The 25,125-nt window shown below is 45.4% G+C and overlaps 2 protein-coding genes across 2 annotated transcripts in view; one reads left to right on the top strand and one right to left on the bottom strand.

Moving 5' to 3' along the window:
* Window positions 1-7,962, top strand: part of LOC139386491 (disabled homolog 1-like) — a 40,426-nt gene extending 32,464 nt beyond the window's left edge. The window contains exons 8-13 of the mRNA XM_071132060.1: window positions 1,117-1,185; window positions 3,563-3,610; window positions 4,081-4,933; window positions 5,120-5,241; window positions 5,445-5,547; window positions 6,059-7,962. Of these exons, the coding sequence (XP_070988161.1) occupies window positions 1,117-1,185; window positions 3,563-3,610; window positions 4,081-4,933; window positions 5,120-5,241; window positions 5,445-5,537 (1,185 nt within the window). The 3' untranslated portion in view covers window positions 5,538-5,547; window positions 6,059-7,962. The remainder of the gene's footprint in view (window positions 1-1,116; window positions 1,186-3,562; window positions 3,611-4,080; window positions 4,934-5,119; window positions 5,242-5,444; window positions 5,548-6,058) is intronic.
* Window positions 7,963-17,158: 9,196 nt separating this feature from the next.
* LOC139386490 (complement component 8, alpha polypeptide) lies at window positions 17,159-24,791 on the bottom strand. The gene is made up of 11 exons (XM_071132059.1): window positions 24,542-24,791; window positions 23,073-23,187; window positions 22,786-22,933; window positions 22,456-22,603; window positions 22,104-22,293; window positions 21,802-21,984; window positions 21,282-21,525; window positions 20,911-21,048; window positions 20,104-20,261; window positions 17,634-17,859; window positions 17,159-17,477 (listed from the first exon to the last, which is right to left on the bottom strand). The coding sequence occupies exons 1-11, from the start codon at window positions 24,688-24,690 to the stop codon at window positions 17,329-17,331; spliced, it is 1,848 nt and encodes a 615-aa protein (XP_070988160.1). The 5' UTR covers window positions 24,691-24,791; the 3' UTR covers window positions 17,159-17,328.
* Between the last annotated feature and the right edge of the window lie 334 nt (window positions 24,792-25,125).

Here is a 25,125-nt window from a genome sequence, read left to right as displayed (position 1 = left end):
ACGTTCCTAATGTAAATGATGAATAACATCTCAAATCCACAGTTCAGTGAAGTGCAGTCAAGGCCAGTTATTTTGTCAGACCAATTCATCAAGGCTTCTCTAGAGTCTATGTGGAATCCCTGCAGACATCCAGAGGTTTGACCTTCCCGTTTAGGTCAAGGGACTAAGAGCAGCTTCTAGGAACCTAGAATGTGATTTAATCTTTCCTCTCTCCTCTCCTCCCTCCACCACTTCCCTTCTCCTCCCTTCACTTCCCCCTCCTCTCTTCTCCTCCCCTTCTTCCTCCCACTATCTCCCTCCCCTACTCCTCTGCTCCCTCCATCACCTCCCTCCTCTCTTTAACTCACCCCTCCTCCTTCACCTCCCCCTCCTTCTTCCCTCCTCCTCCCTTCTCCCCAAATCCTCCTCCTGCATCTACCTCCCGCCTCCCTCCTCCTCTCCCTCACCTTTCTGAAAATGTAAGATGCATAGAGATGAATCACTTGCCATGCCATTTGATTTCTGAATGAAACAAGATCAGTAGACAAGAAGAAATTGCAGCCCAATGCCAAGTTAGCCAGCCGAAAGAGAGAAATGGAGGCCATATTGTTGAATAGGGTTAATAGATTAATGTGAGGAAAATAAAGAAAAGAGAGGAGAGGACAGGGCAGGACACGATCCTGCATTGTCAGTGTCCATAGATTTAAAACTCCTGGTTGAACATTGTATACATGGAGAAAACCAGCTGTGTGATCTTAATGCCCAAACAGAGAAGTAGCATGCACAGTCTGACAGTATTGCTTACAATCAATATTGATTCATGTAGAATTGATTCGAGAGCTGTACAGCTGTCAAAATGTATTTGCATAACATTGCTTTTAGACCAGACCACAATATCACCATGTGTAGACCAGAGAGACATTCTGAAATGAAGACAGAACAGTAGCTTTTAGACCAGACCACAATATCACCATGTGTAGACCAGAGAGACATTCTGAAATGAAGACAGAACAGTAGCTTTGAGACACCTCAGTAGAAAGGATTCTTTTTGAAATAAATGTGTTTTTGTCCGTTCTCAGCCTTGGTAAATGGTGTTGCTCACTGTATTGTTTTATTTTGACTGGACCTCCAACTCAGGTCCCTACCGCTACCAGTCAGCAGAAGGGAGAAGGGATCTATGACGTCCCAAAACGCCATTTTATGACTGTAGGTGTTTTTGTTGTTTTGTTCGTCCACTCCCCCCACTGGCAAACCTCTCTGTCTCTCTTAATGGAGAACCTCCCCTCTTCTTTAGTTTCCATTGATGAATCCCTGTCTGTGTGACCCCTGTTATACACAGTATACACCCACAAACTGGTCATCGACTGGTTATCATCAGCGTGTGTCTAGGTCATGGTTGCCTGCCTGTGCACTAACTAAATGATATAGATTTTCCTGGCCAAGGAATGATATATAGAAATAGAATCTATTGCTTTGGAATGGTCAACCGTTGGGTCTTAGTCAACTAGAGGTATGATGATAAAATGATTTTCAGGACTTATGCATAACCTGCCACAACAGAATCATGATTTGTCCCTCAAGCTTGGATGTTGCACCAGCTACAGATGGAGTCTTTGCTTCAAACCCTCCACATCATTTACAATATGACTAGGAGGACTATTACACACACGGTTTTATTCGTCATTTTCAGTCTCAGTTCAATAGTGGGTTGTTCCATCTTCCTGGGAGGTGAAAATGAGAGGTTTGCTGGTGGAGTTGTTGTTTGTTTGGTGGAGCTGCATGCAGACAGACAGAGGGGTCTCCTAGGTTACCACCCCACTCATAAAAACACCGTACCTGTATGCAGAGCAAATATATATTTTTAACAGCAGATTCATTTCTACCACAAAAAATAGACAGGTCATGGATTAACTGTTTGTTTTTACGAGTTTCCACCATATCAGATGCACTAGTCGTTCTTCTCCAAACCGTCATCCAAACATTTATTTAAAGCTGGAATCTTTAATGGGGAAACTTCCATGTCCGTTTGTGATATTACATCAACAAAGAAGTTAGTGTAAACAACCAACACGGTGTTTCCTCTCTGACATCATTGCACGTGCGATAGAGGAGCACAATATGTATCAACAAATGTTGCACCATGCCGCTCCTCAGCTGGGCAACAAACGGTGGTGGTGCGGCTAGTGGAGCCGTCTTTATATACTGCAGGATTCTATCTTTAAGTCCATTGGTCAAGACGTACATGGAAATAGAAGAATGTGTGCTTACTTTTTCTCTTCGCATTCTTCCTGTGCTGATCGTTCAGCAGCACATCAACTATCTATGGTAGCTACACTGTCCCCCTGCTATCTCTCCCCAACACACATCATGCTAGCTGGTGTTGTATCGGTAGCTGCCTCCACATCTCTAAGAGTTACTGCTTGTCTGTTCATTCAGTTGGAGCTCTACTGAGAGCCTAGATGCCCAGCCTGACATGTTCAAGTTTAACTTTATTTGTTGTATGAACACGATTCACAAGTAAACTTGAACTTGAACGTGTGTGTCACTCTGCCTGCCAGTCAGCCGGAGGGGAAGGCCTATAGAACTATAACCACCCTCCCTACCTTACAGACACCTGCCTCAGCCCCCTTAAGGTTAAATGAGACTGTCACACCAATACATCATGTATAACAACAATATGGTGTAATGTATGTCCTGTATATGATTGGTTTCCTCCAAACAATTCAAAGAGGGTATAGACAATGTTATGTTAACCCCCCCCCCCCCCCCCCCCACCACACACACACACACACACACACACTGATTGCTGTCTTCACCTCATTTTCTCTATTCTTTGTGTGTGTGTGTGTGTGTCTTTATTTAAGGCATGCAAATCCTGTGTGTGTTCCCGTGGTGATACATTGTCTGCTTGTGCATGGCGCCTGCAGTCTGTGACATACTGTACATTTCATGTGTCTAGCTGTAGAACCTCTGTCCGTCTTCCCTACCTCCTCTGTATTGTAATTATACTGTCAGAGCGCTGGGTGTATATGGCCAGGGGGGTGAGACGTAGTAGTAGGAACGGTCACGTCTGCAATATGGGTCAGGTGGTTATATTGTCTTGGAGGAGGAACATGGTGGCCGCAAAAAGCACATGTATACAGCCTGCATCCTACCACCTAATGATATCATATTATCTTGTGTTTTAGGGGAATCACAATGGTAATGCATCATGGGACATCAGGGGATGATTTGATTGGTAGAGACGGACAGAGGAATATCTAATCAGCGTTCGTTAGATTGGACTGAATAACCCTTTTACCCAGCCAATTACAGAGCACCATGAGAGATTCATTTTAGATCCATTTTCTGATAATGAAATGAGAGGAAAGAAGAGCGAGATGTTTCTAAGCATCACAGTACAATTCTCTACAGTACACACACACACACACACACACACACACAAACACACAAACACACATAGCCACCCTACCCTGTTATAGATCAGTAGAATGTGTTATTATGTTAAAGCAGATCAGGCTTTTGTTTTGTTGTGAAATGTCGCTGTTCTCTTTCTCTGACCCTACCCTTTATCCCTGCACAGAACATCAACCACTTTGATCTGTTTGGAGACATGTCCACTCCACCCTCGGTGAGTAACTGACCTTCCCATTCAAAATCATTTTGTATTAAGAATGATTTGTTGTGATTAGAGTAATACAGATGCTTTTCACTACAGGATGGCTCAAGTAAATAAATTGCAGGACCTCTATTCTAAGTAAATACATTGCAGGACCTCTATTCTAAGTAAATACATTGCAGGACCTCTATTCTAAGTAAATAAATTGCAGGAACTCTATTCTAAGTAAATAGATTACAGGACCTCTATTCTAAGTAAATACATTGCAGGACCTCTATTCTAAGTAAATAAATTGCAGGAACTCTATTCTAAGTAAATAAATTGCAGGACCTCTATTCTAAGTAAATAAATTACAGGACCTCTATTCTAAGTAAATAGATTACATAACCTCTATTCTAAGTAAATAGTCACAATGATCCCAGTGAAATAATACAGTAGGTGCCTGGTTTACATGTGTGTGTGTGTGGATGATTTGCCTTCAGATGCCCCCGTCCCCGGCCAACACTTTGGACCCCAGCAGGAGCCACCACCAGCACCAGCACCAACACCCCGCAGAGATGTTCACCGGCCCCTTCAGCCCCACCTCTGTCCCCTCGGGGTACATGACCATGGGGCCAGTCCAGGCAGCTCAGTGGGCCCAGCAGGGATCCTTCTCTGGCCAGGCCCAGACCCTGGCCTTTGGGGTGCAGGGGCCCCTCCAGGTTACCCAGGTCCTCCCGGGAGGCCAGCCCGTCATCTGGAGCCAGGCCAACATCTTCCCTGCCACCCAGCAGCAGTGGGCCGCCATGGCTGCCTACATGCCCGCCCAGGCCGTGGGCGTGGGGGGTCACCACCTCCCCATGATGGTGCCCATCACCACCGTGTGCCCTGGCCCCCAGGGCCTACACTACGACCTCTCCTCCACCCCCTCCTCAGCCATCACCAGCCCCCAGCACCAGGCGATGGACCCCGCCCTGCTCCAGCAGCTCCAGCAGCAGCACAGCCTCAGTGGGGAATCTGACGCAGGAGAAGGCCCCTCTTCGCTGGGCCTTGTCATGGTGGGCAGCAGGTGTGGAACACCTGGGCCGATGAGTCCCACTTCAATGGGTCTGGGTGCTGTGGGCAGGTGTGAGACGCCTGTTAGCCTTGTCATGATGGCGAGGTGTGAGACACCCGGCCCTGGTCCAGTGAACGTGCCTCCTGACACCCTGGTCTGTAGCCAGCTGTGCCTGGGGTCACCGGCTGTGATGTCCCCATTGGCCTTGACCCAGGAAGAGGAAGGCAGCTGTAGTGACCTTGACCTCTCTCGGATGACCTTGAGTCCTGGCACATCCACCTCACCCTCCACTGACTCAGGTAAGCTCTCCCTACTGCCAGTCTCTGCTACATTCATACTAGACTAGATAGACAGTTACAGCACAAGTAAGTTACCCGACCCAAACCTTAACCTAACCCTACCCAAATTGATAACGTTCAATGCTTTATGTGAAAAAGGTACACCCAACAACCAAAACTCCTATACCTCCCACTCTCTCCCTGCAGCCCCAGCCCCCCAGCCTGGACCGTCCTCAGACTCCGCCTCGTCCCAGACCAGTGACCCCCCCACAGACCACTCTCCCATCCAAACACAGGCCACACCCCCCAGCACCAGGGAGGATGACTCGGTGAGTCTCGAATAAGCTGATCATGATGATATAATGATCTATCAAATAGTTGGTGGATAGTTGTCTTAATGGTTGAAGTTATTGCATTAACTTGTATCTGTGGATTATACTCATGTGGTATTGACCATGCTCTCTCTCTCTCTCTCTCTCCATCCATCCATCCATCCATCCATCCATCCATCTCTCTCTCTCTATCTATCTAGGGCTTATGCACCAGGGCTCTTTCTCCCTGTCCATCCGGAGATGCTCCACCTGATTCTCCCCAGGCCCAGATCTGTCCACAGGAAGACAGTTAGAGAACTCTGGGTGGGTCTCCTCTCCTTTCCTATACTCTCCCTCTCTTCAAGCACCCTGTCCTCATCCCATCCCTCTCTCTCCACCCCTCTTCTGTTCTATTGTCCAACCTTTTTGTATCCCCTTAAAGCTCCTTAAAACATCTCTGTTTTATTGATTGGTCTAACAACCCTTTACCGCTCAGTTCTCTGTGTCTGTCTGGGGTTTTTCCAGAGACACAGATCTCTTCTTTGTCTTTGAGGCTCTCTCTGTGTCTTTGCAGCTGAATGGTTTTCAGCCAAGTATTTGGTTTAAGACTTACTTTATGATGGCTCTGTAATACGTTGTAAAATGGAACATTTCTGCATTGATTCTGTACGAGGACGTAAGGAACAATACTGCCACCTGCTGTCTATAGGCTCATAACTGCACATATTTCACACATGAGTATATCTGAAATTCAGTGTGTGTGTGTGTGTGTGCATATGTGTGAGTGTGTGTGCCTTGCTTGTATGTGTTTTAATGCTGGTCCCTCCCTTTCCAGGAGAAGGAACCTCTGTGACCGTCAGGAGGATAGAAGAAGATGAGAGGAGAGGAGGACAGCGGACTGAGAGATGGAGGAGAGGAGACTCTGGACTCCTATGTCCCTCCTAATAACTTGATTACACGGATCTCTGTTCTGGAGAATGCAGATATTGGCAGCCTAAAGCAGCAATATCATAGGATTGGCTTCTTTCCTGAGCTGGACAGCACAACACTCTCCTCACATGCTGTCTTTCCCCCCACCCGCAGCCAATCGGAAGCCCTTTCTCCCATGAAGTGACCTATGATCTTTGACCAAACTGTAGCAGTGGGTCGTTACCACGACAACTTCCTGCCACAGGTCAGTGGGCGGAGACACCTTATCTATCATGTGACCTGGGAGGACCAATCAGACTGCATGGTCAGGATCAGGATTCTCATGGGTTCTAAGGATGAAATCATTTTTGGGGTGATTTTGAGGAGGAATGGTGTCCTATGGGGTTATACCCTTCGTTTGGAGAACTGCCACCCGCCTCAGAGTACTTACTGTGTAGAACAGATGGATTTGCAAAATGTTTTCAAACAGCTGACTTGTTCCATTGGCATGAACAGACTATGTATTGTGGATCCAGCGAAACACAGCAGAGACTGCGAGACAACTGTTCTCCATAGCTTCATGGCTTACTTTTCAATGCTTAAAGATAAAAATATAATTTTTATTTTGTAAGCTGCTACTTCTGAGTTGACGCTTCTGAGCATTTTATGGATAACGAAAACAGCTTCGAGGCATCAGTCGAAATAATTCCTCTTTGCCAAACTTCTATTTTGTAAATAAGATTTCCTCAAGACCCCTTACACCGGAATCTCTGTGCCAAAAGATAGGCCTGTCGTCTGCCTCTCTGATGCAACCTACCTGTGGCTCTCTCAACTTTAAAGCAATGCCACACCAGCACCTCTGTCTGTATTGTCTGGATGTTTGCTTTGCTTTCTTGACATTTTATTTGATTCTTTTACTTTCTGTTTCTGTGTTGGGTTTGGTCAGTCAGTCTGTGACATATGAACTGTGAATCTGTGTTACATAGCCGTTGAATCAAAGCAACGATGGGGACACCTGCTACCTACGTATTACTTAACTCACTCTTTTGAAAATAAAATGGCCATCCTCACACACAAAATAAAGGATCCACAGGCCAATAAAGTCTGTCACTTTTACCTTTTAACTGTTTTAGACTACTGAACAGGTGTACTACCCATCCTTCAATGTTTGCTTTCAATCTCTTTGTTGACCTACTCAACTGCTACCAGACCTGGGTTCAAATACTATTTAAACCTTCCAAATACTTTTGAGCATTTGCTTAAGCCTGCCTCGAGTGCCATGTTGGCGGGGTTTGCACTTTAGGGACTTTTCTATTGATTCTATAGCAACGGGCAAGCTCAATCACACACCGCTAAAGTATTTGAAATGATTTGAAATAGTATTGGAACCCAGGTCTGCTACACATGGGTGGTTTCTAGGATTCAAACCAATAAGCTAGTTGTGACGGCCCAGCCAGCAGTAGACTCCAGAGTGCATTACTATGCCTTATTATTATCGGTTGTGTTCCGTCACTGTTATATCGTCATGTCATTGTATTACAGTAACACGGTTGATTCATGCAACTAAAGGTTTGGGGCATCTGGTAGGTCCGTCTGCTCCACAGAGTTACAAATGGCAAAACGTGGTGACTTTAGAAGATTATGAAAGAATAGAGATATTATTGCTTTTTACTTCTAGACTATGATGATAATAACTGTAACCCTGCTCGTATAAGAAAATGCTCAATGAAATGGTCCAACGATATTTTGTAAATTTGATTTAGGAATTCCAACAGTGCTGAAAAGAGAAAAGGACTTTTGTACGCATATTTCTTCCCATTCACTGTACTACTACCCCCACTGTTCAGTCACAAATAAAATATGTGATTCCCACTTTGCTCCTGAATATTTGATTATGCTGCCAGTCAAACATTTTTTAGCACTCTAAACTGAATATCACTCAAGCCTTGCTTATTTACACCTTGCACTAACATGTACGTTTTGTGATCTGATCAATGTGTATGCAGGTTATTTGACAGATATTCTTTCAAATATACAGTATGAATGGATTTATTTATTTTAAGACAGGTCTTTGACTTATGGCATCAGTAACTGTCTGTCAATGATTTTAGAGGACGGTATAATGATGATTTAAATGGTTTACCGTCCAGATCTGTTTACATTTGATTGATATCCAGACAATGCGTGTCTAACCCCATTTATTCCTGGTTATAACATGCGCCCTTGTCCTGCACTTGTACACATTCTGACTGTGCCCACATTTTTAGACTGGAGTATATGATTAAAAGACACCTTGTGATCTGATTGTGATCAGATCTTCCTGACCACCTTTGGAGGTAGTCAGGGACCTATTGTTTCTGGATATCAAATCAAGTGTAAACAGACCTGGAAGTTCAAACCATTCTGCTTCACAGGTTGGCATTTATTGAGATGTCTCATGTACTGGAGGCAGCTATTCAGAGCGGTCACTAGCTGGCACAGCCACAAAGTAAAAAAATCTGATTTTAAACCTTAACCCTAACAACACCCTAATGCCTAACCCTAACCTTGAATGTAGACCAAAAAGCAAATTTGTGTTTTCATTAATTTTGACAATAGTCAATTTTGACTTTGCAGCTGACCCATTTAGCAGAAATCACTAGATGGGTCAGGATTAATGACAATAAACATCATCTTGCTTCTGTTTCATTATTGTTTCACTAATAGATAATTATGCTGTGTTTGTAACCAATTGGGAAGGTGATATTTACCACATACGACTGGGAGAAATCCACTTCAACGGTCCTCCAACTGGTAATTAATACTGGGCAACATGTCTGTCATCCTGAGGTCCCACTTCTCCCACATGCTGACCTCTGATGTCACAGACTAAGGAAACATCGATAACAGCATTTTACGCAGTTAAATGCAACAAGATCTATTAATATGTTTTTTGAACACTGTTTTTCAAGCATGATAGCTGTACTTTTGGTTTCCCACATGATTACAAACATAGCATTATTCAGTTCGGATTCCAGACAGGACATTTGTATTTTGTTCCAACAGAGGGTGCTGTGTTCCTGTTACAGTATTACCAGGGTTGTGTTCATTAGGGCAAAACCAGGGTTGTGTTCATTAGGGCAAAACCAGGGTTGTGTTCATTAGGGCAAAACCAGGGTTGTGTTCATTAGGGCAAAACCAGGGTTGTGTTCATTAGGGCAAAACCAGGGTTGTGTTCATTAGGGCAAAAGCATTAAGGAACATTCGGGATTGGAATTTCAGTTTACTCCCCGAATTGGCTGAAATGGTCCGGGAATGGGCGCAGGGAAACTCTGCTATGGGAAGCTAAACATTGGGAAACACAAAATACACAAGTCATGTTTGTTGGAGTGTTTATTTGATGATTTCCCAGACCACAAAACCAAACGGCTGACCCAGGGTCAGAGCGTAACGATAAGTCTATGTCCCCGATAATATTAATCAGTTTGTTTACAGACAGACCTACTGCGCGCGCGCGCGCACACACACACACACACACACAGAGTTGTGTCGTCCGGTTGGTGTCAGTCCTGATCCACCACCACTACCTTGTTCTCTGGTTCCATGTAGAAGCCTGTAGCGGTATTTATTAGAGAGGGGTAAAGAAAGATTTTGTTCAGGCGCCAGGCAGGTATTAACCATGCCGAAAGGAAAAGAGTAGAATAGAGAGAGTACCACTACCAGACCCACACACATCAGCAGAAGAGACTGCCTAGAGTGTAGCCTGTTTACCAGATAGCCAGTGGAGAGAAAAGAGAATACACACCATATAAAACCCACATCACAGCACAGGGGTAACCCCAACAAGAATACCTCATACAATAATACTAATGGCAGAGCAATTTCACAGCAACTTCATACAAGAACGAACCCAGTCATCAACAGAGGATTTGCAATAATCTGTATTATTTTCTAGTGGATGAGTGCAGAGGGTATGAATGTGGGGGGGGTGTTCATCGACACAACAAAGGCCTTAAAAATGTCCACAGTCTTCTCGGCCACATGTCATTAGTACACCTCACCTCAATACAGTTCACATAATATACAACTTGCAAGCAACCTCCCTTTTAACTAAAATGTCCATCCAAATACTTCTGGCAGGGCAATAATAGTCCAGCTCTAATGAACTTCAATGGGAAGTGCATTTGAAAAATAGAGAGTCTGTTGCAGGGTAAAGCACTGGAACGAGAGGGAAGAGAAAGAGAGAGAAAAAGAGAAATCTTAGCTGTAGTCTTCAGGCATGCTGGTGTACTGTCTGACTGTCCGATGGTTTGTTGGTTTGTATGTTAAAGCTTTGCAACAATGTGCTACTAATCCATGTGATCCATAACGGGCGTGGTCCCAAACGAAAACAACCACGACCTAGAGCGATCACACCGATGATTGAGTTAAACACTCTATAAACTACACACGCTGAAAACAAACAAAACTTCTGCAGCACACACAATCAAACTGTCGCGCCACCAAAGAGCCCCTCCCCAAAGAGCTGAACGAGCTCTCTTTATATTCTCCTTCCTTACTGCTCATGCGCTCTTAAAGTGGCAGTGCACGGTGAAGGCTCCGTGCAGATTTCGCCACAAGCCTACAGTCAGCCCATGCTACTGCCTCCTCTATGCTGCACTGTGCCGGCTCCTACTCTGGTAAGACCTTCATTAAGTCTATGTGTGTGGAAGATATAGATACAAGGGCAATGGCAGTCCTCTACAAGCATCAAGACTCTATACAGATGACAGACAATGTATGATTTAGTGTGAGGTTAATTTGCAGTACACTTACTCCCGATCGTAAGGTTTTAGACTGAAGCCTTATCTGGGTACAACGAGAGGGAACATTATTCTTGATTTAAATTGTGTACTGTTGAAGTGAACGACACGGTCGATAGAGAATACAGCAAGCCTTGTGGTTGGAGCATTGGGCCAGTAACCAGCAGGTTGCCTAGTGGTTAGAGCGTTGGGCCAGTAACCAGCAGGGTGCCTAGTGGTTAGAGCATTGGGCCAGTAACCAGCAGGTAGCCTAGTGGTTAGAGCATTGGGCCAGTAACCAGCAGGGTGCCTAGTGGTTAGAGCGTTGGGCCAGTAACCAGCAGGAAGCCTAGAGGTTAGAGCGTTGGGCCAGTAACCAGCGGGGTGCCTAGTGGTTAGAGAGTTGGGCCAGTAACCAGCAGGCTGCCTAGTGGTTAGAGCGTTGGGCCAGTAACCAGCAGGGTGCCTAGAGCATTGGGCCAGTAACCAGCAGGTAGCCTAGTGTTATCAGGAGGAGGAACAGGTGGATGATGATGACAAAAGGTCAGTTGTACAACTGAATGCATTCAACTGAAATGTGTCTTCTGTTTTTAACCTAAACCCTCTGAATCAGAGAGGTGCTGGGGGCTTCCATAATCAACATTCACATCTTCAGCGCCCAGGGAACAGTGGGTTAACTGCCTTGTTCAGGGGCAGAACGACAGAATTTTACCTTGTCAGCTCGGGGACTTGATCCAGCAACCTTCCGGTTACAGACTGGCCCAAAGCTCTAACCACAAGGCTACCTGCTGCCCATGATTATGATGATGATGATGATGATGGTGGTAATGAGGAGGAAGAGAAGGTTGGGTAGGAGGATGTTGATAAACCTGTTAGTGGAGAGTCTAGGTGGAGAGTCTAGGTGGTGCAGGTTTCTGTTTGTAATCCACTTTGCATGGATAAAGACAACGGGAGTAGCTAACCAATGATAACGAACGTGTGATGTACTTCACATTCTGTGTATTTATTGGGTAATGCAGCCTTCTGTGAGAATTTCTCACTGAGAAAAAGCCTTACAGTAAGTGGGACACTTGCATAAAGATTTGTTCAACTGTTTTCAATTATATTTTATTTTCTCTCTTCCTACCCCAACCCCACACCTCTCCATCTCCCTCCCCCTCTCCCTACCCCCTCTCCCTAACCCCACTCCCTCCCTCCACTCTCCCTCCCCGTCTCCCTTCCCTTCCACCCTCTCCCTCTCGCTAACCCCCTCACCCTCACCCTCACCCTACCTCTCCCTCTCTCTAACCACCTCTTCCTCTCCCCCTCCCTCACTCACTCACCTCCCTACCTCGCCTCTCCCCCTCCATCCATCCTCTCTCTCCCATCCCTCCTCTCCCCCTCCTCTAGGACACAGTGAAAGGCAGCATGGTGGAGCATGGTTAGAGGGGGTGACAGTGAGTCCATCACCTCACTGACTGCCAAGAAGCTGCCCACGCCACAACTGATGAGACTCTGGGGAGAAGCTGTGCATTACAATCCTGACTTCATCCGCAGTGCAGTGGGAATACTGTCTCTCTTTCTGTACTCTGTTCTTGCCACTTCTCGCTGTCTCTTTTTTATACTTCTCCTTTCTCTTTCTACATCTCCTTTTCTCTTCAGCAACCTGGGACCCTTTGTCTCTCTCTCTCTCTCTCTGTCTGTTTGCCTCTCCCTGTCTGTCTCCCTCTGTCTGTCTCTCTCTCCCCTTGTCTCTCCACCTGTCTCTCTCTCTCTTTCTCTGTCTCCCTCCCTCCCTCAATCTGTCTTTCTCTGTCTCCCTCTCTCTTTCTCTGTCTCCCTCCCTCCCTCAATCTGTCTATCTCTGTCTCCCTCTATCTGTCTCTGTCTGTCTCTCTCTGTCTCCCTCCCTCTGTCTGTCTGTCTCCCCCTGTCTGTCTCCCTCTGTCTCTCTCCCCCTCTCTCTCCCCCTCTGTCTGTCTGTCTGTCTGTTCTGTCTGTTCTGTCTGTCTCCCGCTGTCTGTTTCTCTCTATCTCCCTCTTTCTCTCTCTCTGTATCCCTCTCTGTCTCTGTCTCCCTCTGTCTGCCTGTCTCTCTCTTTGTCTCCTTCTCTCTGTTCCCTCTCTATCTCCTCTCTCTTTACCTCCTCTCTGTCTATAGGTGTCCTCTACCTGTCTGTCAGACTCAAGTCCTGAGCTGGTTGTGATGTTGTTGCCTGTGTGACAGACGCGACTGCGATATGAGCTGGTGACCTCCAGAGACTTCTCCCACGCTATCTCCCTGAAGAAGAACCTGATGAGACAGCTCCTGCCGCTATGCTAAACACCATCCCTCCTGCCTGCTTCAAAAACAGATTGGCTTTTCTTAAAAGACACCCTCCCACCTCAATCCAACTATACTTTATATTCATAAACCTATGAGAGATGGTGATGATGATGATGCTGAGGATGATGATCATCACAATGATAACAATGTATGCATCTCTCTCATTAGGCTCTAGATGTGAGTGTGTCTGGCTACAGTGGGCTGGAATGTGAGATCACCCAACGACCAGGTCAGCCTCTTAATAAAAACACAAAACTACATGAAAATACCTTCACCTGTAGCTTAAACATCTCTATTTAATTTCCACAGTATTGCCATTTCCATGCTATTATGGAGGTTTAACCGTTTAAACTTTGACCCTAACAGATATAGCCATAGCTGGAGCCTGCTGGGGTTCGTGGCCGCCCTGCAAGGAGAGGACTAAGACAAGGAGCCGCCAGTGTAACAACCCTACAACAGAGGCATGGCCTGCAGAGGACTCCAGGTGGAATTTACTGTTTCTGATATTGTCCCAGACTCTTAATTGAAATAAAGCTAATAGGGGAGGCAGGTAGCCTAGTGGTTAAAGTGTTGGGCCAGTAACCAGCAGGTAGCCTAGTGGTTAAAGTGTTGGGCCAGTAACCAGCAGGTAGCCTAGTGGTTAGAGCGTTGGGCCAGTAACCAGCAGGTAGCCTAGTGGTTAAAGTGTTGGGCCAGTAACCAGCATGTAGCCTAGTGGTTAAAGTGTTGGGCCAGTAACCAGAGGTAGCCTAGTGGTTAGGTCGTTGGGCCAGTAACCAGGAGGTAGCCTAGTGGTTAGAGTGTTGGGCCAGTAACCAGCAGGTAGCCTAGTGGTTAAAGTGTTGGGCCAGTAACCAGCAGGGTGCCTAGTGGTTAAAGTGTTGGGCCAGTAACCAGCAGGTAGCCTAGTGGTTAAAGTGTTGGGCCAGTAACCAGCAGGTAGCCTAGGGGTTAAAGTGCTGGGCCAGTAACCAGCAGGGTGCCTAGTGGTTAAAATGTTGGGCCAGTAACCAGCAAGTAGCCTAGTGGTTAGAGCATTGGGCCAGTAACCAGCAGGTAGCCTAGTGGTTAAAGTGTTGGGCCAGTAACCAGCAGGGTGCCTAGTGGTTAAAGTGTTGGGCCAGTAACCAGCAGGTAGCCTAGTGGTTAAAGTGTTGGGCCAGTAACCAGCAGGTAGCCTAGGGGTTAAAGTGCTGGGCCAGTAACTAGCAGGGTGCCTAGTGGTTAAAATGTTGGGCCAGTAACCAGCAAGTAGCCTAGTGGTTAGAGCATTGGGCCAGTAACCAGCAGGTAGCCTAGTGGTTAAAGTGTTGGGCCAGTAACCAGCAGGGTGCCTAGTGGTTAAAGTGTTGGGCCAGTAACCAGCAGGGTGCCTAGTGGTTAGAGCATTGGGCCAGTAACCAGCAGGTAGCCTAGTGGTTAGAGCATTGGGCCAGTAACCAGCAGGGTGCCTAGTGGTTAGAGCGTTGGGCCAGTAACCAGCAGGAAGCCTAGAGGTTAGAGCGTTGGGCCAGTAACCAGCGGGGTGCCTAGTGGTTAGAGAGTTGGGCCAGTAACCAGCAGGGTGCCTAGTGGTTAGAGCGTTGGGCCAGTAACCAGCAGGGTGCCTAGAGCATTGGGCCAGTAACCAGCAGGTAGCCTAGTGGTTAGAGAATTGGGCCAGTAACCAGCAGGGTGCCTAGTGGTTAAAGCGTTGGGCCAGTAACCAGCAGGTAGCCTAGTGGTTAGAGCATTAGGCCAGTAACCAGCAGGTAGCCTAGTGGTTAGAGCATTGGGCCAGTAACCAGCAGGGTGCCTAGTGGTTAGAGCGTTGGGCCAGTAACCAGCAGGAAGCCTAGAGGTTAGAGCGTTGGGCCAGTAACCAGCGGGGTGCCTAGTGGTTAGAGAGTTGGGCCAGTAACCAGCAGGGTGCCTAGTGGTTAGAGCGTTGGGCCAGTAACCAGCAGGGTGCCTAGAGCATTGGGCCAGTAACCAGCAGGTAGCCTAGTGGTTAGAGAATTGGGCCAGTAACCAGCAGGGTGCCTAGTGGTTAAAGCGTTGGGCCAGTAACCAGCAGGTAGCCTAGTGGTTAGAGCATTAGGCCAGTAACCAGCAGGGTGCCTAGTGGTTAGAGCATTGGGCCAGTAACCAGCAGGAAGCCTAGAGGTTAGAGCGTTGGGCCAGTAACCAGCGGGGTGCCTAGTGGTTAGAGAGTTGGGCCAGTAACCAGCAGGGTGCCTAGTGGTTAAAGTGTTGGGCCAGTAACCAGCAGGTAGTCTAGTGGTTAGAGCATTAGGCCAGTAACCAGCAGGTAGCCTAGTGGTTAAAGTGTTGAGCCAGTAACCAGCAGGTAGCCTAGTGGTTAAAGTGTTGGGCCAGTAACCAGCAGGTAGCCTAGGGGTTAAAGTGCTGGGCCAGTAACCAGCAGGGTGCCTAGTGGTTAAAGTGTTGGGCCAGTAACCAGCAAGTAGCCTAGTGGTTAGAGCATTGAGCCAGTAACCAACAGGTAGCCTAGTGGTTAAAGTGTTGGGCCAGTAACCAGCAGGGTGCCTAGTGGTTGGAGCATTGGGCCAGTAACCAGCAGGGTGCCTAGTGGTTAGAGCGTTGGGCCAGTAACCAGCAGGGTGCCTAGTGGTTAGAGCATTGGGCCAGTAACCAGCAGGTAGCCTAGTGGTTAGAGCATTGGGCCAGTAACCAGCAGGGTGCCTAGTGGTTAGAGAGTTGGGCCAGTAACCAGCAGGGTGCCTAGTGGTTAGAGCGTTGGGCCAGTAACCAGCAGGGTACCTAGTGGTTAGAGCATTGGGCCAGTAACCAGCAGGCAGCCTAGTGGTTAGAGCATTGGGCCAGTAACCAGCAGGGTGCCTAGTGGTTAGAGCGTTGGGCCAGTAACCAGCAGGAAGCCTAGAGGTTAGAGCGTTGGGCCAGTAACCAGCGGGGTGCCTAGTGGTTAGAGAGTTGGGCCAGTAACCAGCAGGGTGCCTAGTGGTTAGAGCGTTGGGCCAGTAACCAGCAGGGTGCCTAGTGGTTAGAGCATTGGGCCAGTAACCAGCAGGGTGCCTAGTGGTTAGAGCGTTGGGCCAGTAACCAGCAGGGTGCCTAGTGGTTAGAGCGTTGGGCCAGTAACCAGCAGGGTGCCTAGTGGTTAGAGCGTTGGGCCAGTAACCAGCAGGGTGCCTAGTGGTTAGAGCGTTGGGCCAGTAACCAGCAGGGTGCCTAGTGGTTAGAGCGTTGGGCCAGTAACCAGCAGGGTGCCTAGTGGTTAGAGTGTTGGGCCAGTAACCAGCAGGGTGCCTAGTGGTTAGAGCGGTGGGCCAGTAACCAGCAGGGTGCCTAGTGGTTAGAGCGTTGGGCCAGTAACCAGCAGGATGCCTACTGGTTAGAGCGTTGGGCCAGTAACCAGCAGGGTGCCTAGTGGTTAGAGTGTTGGGCCAGTAACCAGCAGGGTGCCTAGTGGTTAGAGCGTTGGGCCAGTAACCAGCAGGGTGCCTAGTGGTTAGAGCGTTTGGCCAGTAACCAGCAGGATGCCTACTGGTTAGAGCGTTGGGCCAGTAACCAGCAGGATGCCTACTGGTTAGAGCGTTGGGCCAGTAACCAGCAGGATGCCTACTGGTTAGAGCGTTGGGCCAGTAACCAGCAGGGTGCCTAGTGGTTAGAGCGTTGGGCCAGTAACCAGCAGGGTGCCTACTGGTTAGAGCGTTGGGCCAGTAACTGAAAGGTTGCTGCATCGAATCTCTGAGCTGACAAGGTATAAATATGTTGTTCTGCCCCTGAACAATGCAGTTAACCCACTGTTCCAAAGCCACCACTGTATATAAGAATTTGTTCTTAACTGACTTGCCTAGTAAAATAATTGGAAGTGTTGTGCCTGTGTTACAGTATGTTTTCATTGTTGAGTCTTTTATAGTGACAGTGAGATAACTGAGGAGATAAAACATATTCTGCGCATGTGACAAATAAAACAAAATGATTTGATAATCGAGAATATCTTGAACTGTTTTATTTCTGAACAAACTTTTTGACCCTCATCTTTCTGGCCAGATAAAAATACAGAGTTGGTAACATAATGAACATCATTGGTATTCACTCCTACTTCCTGATGTAGTTTTGAAATCTGTGTCCCCTGCCGCGCTGTGACCCGTCTGGCTGGTGACATCAACAGCGTTGGTTCTGGGAGGAGGAGCCAAGGCAGGCGGCGCCCCCATCTGGCTGGGGGTTGTCACATGACCGTCGGCGCGTCTTACTTCCTGACTGACAGGAAGACCACGCCCCCCAGCAACTCCAGGCCCCGTCCGTCGTGGAACCTATCAGACGACAGAATGCCAGGCTCTGTGTTACCCACTCATCTAAGTCTCTACACATACTAACTGAATAGCATAGTTACTGTAGTAAGGTGTGGCACTTGCTGTCATCTGAGGGCAGATATAAGTAACTGCATATAAAAGCACTGTTACGCCCACCTTTCCTGAGGGTTTCCTCGCAGGCTTCCCCTCTGAAGCCCTGCTTGCAGATGCAGTGGCAGGAGGTCTGGGAGAGGACAGGGATGCCGTCATGCCTGCAGGGAGCACAGCGACAGGAGTTGAACTGGAGCAGGTACTCCTCCCACGCCCTCCTCAGGTGGGCCGGCCGTGCCCCCACGTGGTCCCCCGCTGTGCTCAGACGCACCAGCTCAAATATGGGCAGGGTCTGGGGAGAGGGGGGAGAGGAGGGAAGAGGAGACCATGCTTGATGAGTTACTTGATGTGTTTGTGCATATTGAATGTACTATGTTTGAATGCACTGTATATAAAGTAAACACGTAAAAGTACCATGTTTCAAGTAGCATGCACAGATGTAATGTCCAGCACCATCTGTGTGCTGAATACACAATGTACAGTGCCTTGCGAAAGTATTCGGCCCCCTTGAAATTTGCGACCTTTTGCCACATTTCAGGCTTCAAACATAAAGATATAAAACTGTATTTTTTTGTGAAGAATCAACAACAAGGGGGACACAATCATGAAGTGGAACGACATTTATTGGATATTTAAAACTTTTTTAACAAATCAGAAACTGAAAAATTGGGCGTGCAAAATTATTCAGCCCCTTTACTTTCAGTGCAGCAAACTCTCTCCAGAAGTTCAGTGAGGATCTCTGAATGATCCAATGTTGACCTAAATGACTAATGATGATAAATACAATCCACCTGTGTGTAATCAAGTCTCCGAATAAATGCACCTGCACTGTGATAGTCTCAGAGGTCCGTTAAAAGCGCAGAGAGCATCATGAAGAACAAGGAACACACCAGGCAGGTCCGAGATACTGTTGTGAAGAAGTTTAAAGCCAGATTTGGATACAAAAAGATTTTCCAAGCTTTAAACATCTCAAGGAGCACTGTGCAAGCGATAATATTGAAATGGAAGGAGTATCAGACCACTGCAAATCTACCAAGACCTGGCCGTCCCTCTAAACCTTCAGCTCATACAAGGAGAAGACTGATCAGAGATGCAGCCAAGAGGCCCATGATCACTCTGGATGAACTGCAGAGATCTACAGCTGAGGTGGGAGACTCTGTGCATAGGACAACAATCAGTCGTATATTGCACAAATCTGGCCTTTATGGAAGAGTGGCAAGAAGAAAGCCATTTCTTAAAGACATCCATAAAAAGTGTTGTTTAAAGTTTGCCACAAGCCACCTGGGAGACACACCAAACATGTGGAAGAAGGTGCTCTGGTCAGATGAAACCAAAATTGAACTTTTTGGCAACAATGCAAAACGTTATGTTTGGCGTAAAAGCAACACAGCTGAACACACCATCCCCACTGTCAAACATGGTGGTGGCAGCATCATGGTTTGGGCCTGCTTTTCTTCAGCAGGGACAGGGAAGATGGTTAAAATTGATGGGAAGATGGATGGAGCCAAATACAGGACCATTCTGGAAGAAAACCTGATGGAGTCTGCAAAAGACCTGAGACTGGGACGGAGATTTGTCTTCCAACAAGACAATGATCCAAAACATAAAGCAAAATCTACAACGGAATGGTTCAAAAATAAACATATCCAGGTGTTAGAATGGCCAAGTCAAAGTCCAGACCTGAATCCAATCGAGAATCTGTGGAAAGAACTGAAAACTGCTGTTCACAAATGCTCTCCATCCAACCTCACTGAGCTCGAGCTGTTTTGCAAGGAGGAATGGGAAAAAAGTTCAGTCTCTCGATGTGCAAAACTGATAGAGACATACCCCAAGCGACTTACAGCTGTAATCGCAGCAAAAGGTGGCGCTACAAAGTATTAACTTAAGGGGGCTGAATAATTTTGCACGCCCAATTTTTCAGTTTTTGATTTGTTAAAAAAGTTTGAAATATCCAATAAATGTCGTTCCACTTCATGATTGTGTCCCACTTGTTGTTGCTTCTTCACAAAAAAAATACAGTTTTATATCTTTATGTTTGAAGCCTGAAATGTGGCAAAAGGTCGCAAAGTTCAAGGGGGCCGAATACTTTCGCAAGGCACTGTATATATACACTGGTTGACTGGCACTCCCCCACCATTGTAAAAAATATTCTGGAAGCTATAGAAATGCATTTATGAATGTCTACATTTGTTTTTGTCATGTTTATTTTATTACAGACTTTTAAATAATGTTATGTGAGCTAAACATACAGTATATACACAAACATTTCTTAAAGTAACATTTTCTGAAAGTTCTAATGTTACTGTACCCACTACAACAACAACAAAAAATTGTCCTTGAAACATTTAATTGAAATACTGTAGAATTCCATTCAGTCCTATGGAGGACTGCTTCTACTGGGGAGTGCCAATATGGCCGACTGGTGGCTTCAAAGCCTCTCAATGGCCAATACATAGCATCAGCAATCCAGGGTTTATATACATCATTGGCTATATACAGTGTGTTTAGGTATATCTGTAAGTAAATGCTATTATACCTCAAACTCGATGAGATTTGGGTTGTACTTGAGAGAAAGGCCCCACTTCCTGTATGTGTCAGGGTCCTTGATGGCCAGCAGACCCCCACTACTTCCTGTACTGCCCCCCTTCACCAGCGTCACAATGTCCTTGATCAAACTGGAGCTGCCATACATCTCTGGGTTACAGAGGGAAATCATCAATTATCCACCTGGGTCCATCTCAATTCAGTAAACTCTGGAAGTAAACTGCAATTCCAGTATACTTACTGAATGAACTCTTTTGAAATGGAATATACCCTATCCCTGTTACCCACAATTGCTCTAACTGAATGTTACTACCAGAAAGTCAGAAAGTTGAACAACAATATACAGTTGAAATGAGGTAGAAATCTGGTGTTGTTAGAAAAAGTAGGAAATGTTAACCAAGCTGTCCTTTGGTATCTGGTGTTGGTAGAAAAAGTAGGAAATGCTAACCAAGGTGTCCTTTGGTATCTGGTGTTGGTAGAAAAAGTAGGAAATGTTAACCAAGCTGTCCTTTGGTATCTGGTGTTGGTAGAAAAAGTAGGAAATGTTAACCAAGCTGTCCTTTGGTATCTGGTGTTGGTAGAAAAAGTAGGAAATGTTAACCAAGGTGTCCTTTGGTATCTGGTGTTGGTAGAAAAAGTAGGAAATGTTAACCAAGGTGTCCTTTGGTAGCTGGTGTTGGTAGAAAAAGTAGGAAATGTTAACCAAGCTGTCCTTTGGTATCTGGTGTTGGTAGAAAAAGTAGGAAATGTTAACCAAGGTGTCCTTTGCTAGATAAGGTCGGTTGGGATGATCACACACCTTTTTCATAAGAGCCAGTGCCTTTGCAACCTTTGACTTCAAGTTTGCCTCCAACTTCTACCTGCTTCGTCTTGCCTATAGGACTGCTTATGCCAATGGATCCACCCAAACACCCTTTAAGTTGTTCCGCATCAATCTCTGTTAAAAGTCAAGAGCAAAAACAAGTTTTAGAATAAGCATTATATTCACACAGAAATGGACTCTTCAAATATACCATTGACTATAATAACTCACATGATAATATTATATGGTTCCTTCCAAAATATAGAAAGGTCTAAAAATCCTTCACACTTTTTCCACCACTGACCCAGCCTGAAACCTCGCTCACTCATTCAACGACAGCATCACAGAAATAAAAAAAGACACCATACTAGACGTTTTCATGGCGGTTGTGTTGACGACCGCCACATACTCCAGGGTCCCTCCCATGATGCCCTGGGTGACGTAGTGCGTTCCGTAAGTGTTGAGGAAGCGGGAGTACAGGCCAAAGTCATACTTCTCCTCAGGAAGCTCCATGAGGGACAGGTACATGTCTTCATGAAGCATCAGCCCCTCGCTCCTCATCTTAAACTGGGCCGTCTGAACCTTAGACTGCAACCTGATGAAGCCAAGTTCCTGAGGGACAAAGGAGAACACATAACCAGAACTATATTTGTATAGCGCTTTTCAGCTTCATACATGCTCAAATGAGAAATATAGGACTCAGGGGTTTCATTTCAGGATGGATGTTACGTCCATCTGTTCTCGTTCACTACCCTTCGTGGATCTGAGAAAACAAGGTTGTAGGCAATAGCCTCCTGGAATAAAACGCAGCCAGGGACTAACTACAGTTGTGTTCCCTGGGTATAAAGAGGCTGTTTCGGGGGTATTATTTAAGACATATTCTCTTACCTGATTGGTGTATTTTGTTAGATTTGTTAGTAACTCAGACTCCACATTCCCTGATACTCCAAACTCCACGTACTGAATCCCAACAGTAACACCCAGATTAAAAGAATCTTCCGTCTTTCTGGCTTTCAGTAATGTGGCCATATCTTCATAATACTCTGAGGAGCCTTCAGAAGTAGCCTGGGCCTAGAATAACCCAAAAATAACAAAACACATATAACTTTTTTCAAATGTCATTGATAAGTTGAGCATTGTAAAAAGTGTCCATTTTGTGACATGACGATGCATACAGTACAGTACCGTACCATGAAGCGGTATGTATGGAAGTTGTAGGGTTTACGATAGTTTTTCTCATCCTCGTTATAATGTAAATTCTCACAGAAGGGATCATAGATGAGTTTTCTCCATTCTCCATTGTAGACATATTCACACTGTCCTCCATAGTATTGTGGGTCAAGAACGTGGTCCACAAATTCTCCTGTCAGTATGTTAAAGCTAGGAACATAAAGAGCAATACTTTGTTGTTGTTTCAAATGAGGTGTGTGTATATGTGTGTGTGCAGCACAAACAGCAACATATATTTTCTGTGTCAGATGCATCCTGTTGTTCCCACTTATTATGACTGTTGATGACCCCTGTCCTCTGACCCCTGCTTACCCCTGAGTGCCGCGGCCAGCTCCAGGGATGGGTAGTAGTGTGGAACACTTGTCCTGTCTGTCGTCCACCTGCTCACAGTCCGTCTCATCAGACTCGTCGTCACAGTCGACCTCACCGTTACAGCGAAGCGCCTGGCTCACACAACGACCTAAGTACAGATGGATGCACGCACGCACGCACACACGCACACACACACGCTCATTACAAGCACGTATGCACACACACACACAAACCCACATGAAAACCACATGAAACATTTGGAGACAAAAGAAGACTCAACACATTGTACGCTTGGCTTGAGGTTGGAGGTGATGTATATTGTGTACTTACCTGTGGCATTGCAGGTGAATCTTTCTCCACAGATGTCTGGTTCCCAACACACTGCCTGTGCTGTGGGGCATGCCAGCTCTTCCCACTGACTGTCCAAACATTGTCTCCCACCAAACTGGGACGCTTTCTCCACGTAACGGAAACGAAACTGGGCAATATAAATAATGAACACAAATATGAGAATTGTTTTAGTGGAACAACAGATCATTGTGTATCATAGAAACTATAGTTTATTATTTAGTCCCAAGCCTTGAACATGAACCGTATAATGAGAAGGAACCCTTTACCTTCTTGTCTGTGCAGGAGTCACAAGGGGTCCATGACGACCACATTTTCATCTTACAGTTGATAGGAGCTGGTTTGTTTACACTCCTGACCCTCCTAATAGCAGATTGCCCTGTTCTTCAGTCAAATACAAATACCATTACAGTTTCAAGCTTCACAGACATTTTAGATTGAAGTAGAGCGATTCCACAACAGCGGGAGCAGAAAATATTTTGGTCATTTATTGTTTTTTAGACCTATACATGCCTATTCGTGATCTGTGAGCCGTACATGATACTGACAACATCTGGGTGTCATTATACCCCTGATAGTGTGCTCTAACATATGGACTATGTCTAGATTCTGAAATACACATTTTCTCACAAATGTATCCTACATAAAAAAATATTCATATGAATATCTCAAAACTATTATTTTGGATTTTGTTCATTTTAAGTACAAGTAGATCACATTTCCAAAGTGGGCTCTGCTAATTCTGAAATTCTGACCAATTTTATGACCACCAGCAATACTGTAAATGGTAAATGGTTTCTAAGGGAACGCCCACTGCTGGTGATTTGCTGAATATGCAATCCTAAAGGAGGGCTGTGATTGGTTATATGTATAAAATGGGTCATTTCATTAAAAGTACCAGAGCCACTCTGGAAATGTGATGGGTTTGAAGAGTGTATTGTTTCAAACAATATGTCTAAAAAAGAGCTTCATCAAAAAGGATCGTTTTGAAATATTAATTTTAAATCGTTTTAATGCTGAATAAATTCATGTGAACGTGTATCCAGGTTGCAATTGTAAATGAGAACTTGTTCTCAACTTGCCTACCTGGTTAAATAAAGGTGAAATAAAATAAAATAAATAAATACATTTCAGAATCTAAACATACTCCATATGACAGAGTACATTATAAGGAGTATAATGACACCCAGATGTTGTCTGTATCATGTACGGGTCACATATTATATGGTCTGACAGGAGGCATAACCCGAAAGGTCACTGGTTCAAATCGCCGACTAGTCTAATGATGTGCCCATGAGCAAGGCTCTTTCCCCTGGTTGCTCTGGATAAGCGTGTCTGTAAAATGCATGCACACCGCATCAAGCCATCTCTGAAATGTACACAAATACCTGCACTATACTGCATTTAAATATATTCATACTGATAATACACATCAGCTGTATACAGTACCCATTCTCTTATAGCTCTATGCTCATTCTACCTAGTTGTACATAATGTGTGTAAACTATGCTCTATGTATTCTGTATTCTGTCTCTAAATGATCAGCATGATTTTCTCAAAAATGTTTTGTGATACAAATGTAAAAAGTATTTTAGTCATTCTACCTCCCAATGAAGTTTCAGTGTGAGAATTGCCAGAACAATCTGAAATACCAGTAATAGTTTCTGCTCCTGCTGGAATCACCCAGTAGTAGTAAATAAAAGTAGTAGTATTTGTAGTAAAAACTACAGAAATCTACCTGGTTTCAGCCATATTCCATGAGTACTCCGTTGCATCTACAGTGAGAGATTTGTTTAAAACCAGCAGCAGAATGTAGGAGCCCAATAATACACATATCAGTCTATTCATATTAGAAATAAAAGAGCTCCTTGATGAAAATGAGCTCATGTTAAGCTTTGTTTAGATGACTGATAGTTGTCATCCTGGGGTAAGTGCACTCATGTCATAAGAGGCCACAGTAAATGATTGATCAAGGGTAAACATGCTCTAACAGTTGGGAAATATATTTTTCGTAATATCACACACATAGGCCTACACAAGCACACCACATCCTGGCCCACTCACTTCCAAAATTCGTAGTACAAAACACACACACAGGTCGTTCCATGAACAGAGCATATTTTGAGAAGTGTAACTTGGTCCAACAAAACTAATTTCACCTCATTTTAATGTTCTGTCATAAAGATCACATGTTCAACTTTACACAAAAAACATGTTTGGGGGAATGTAAGCATGTTGTGTGCAGCGTGGAGGGGAAATTGATGTGTTAAAACATTTGTAGACTATTTATGGGTAACAGGGTTGACGTCATATTATGTTGTA

The sequence above is a fragment of the Oncorhynchus clarkii genome, chromosome 28, assembly GCF_045791955.1.
Source record: "Oncorhynchus clarkii lewisi isolate Uvic-CL-2024 chromosome 28, UVic_Ocla_1.0, whole genome shotgun sequence".
Classification (NCBI taxonomy): Eukaryota; Metazoa; Chordata; class Actinopteri; order Salmoniformes; family Salmonidae; genus Oncorhynchus; species Oncorhynchus clarkii.
The sequence above is the reverse complement of the archived record's forward strand: the minus strand, read 5'-3'. Positions and strand labels throughout refer to the sequence as shown.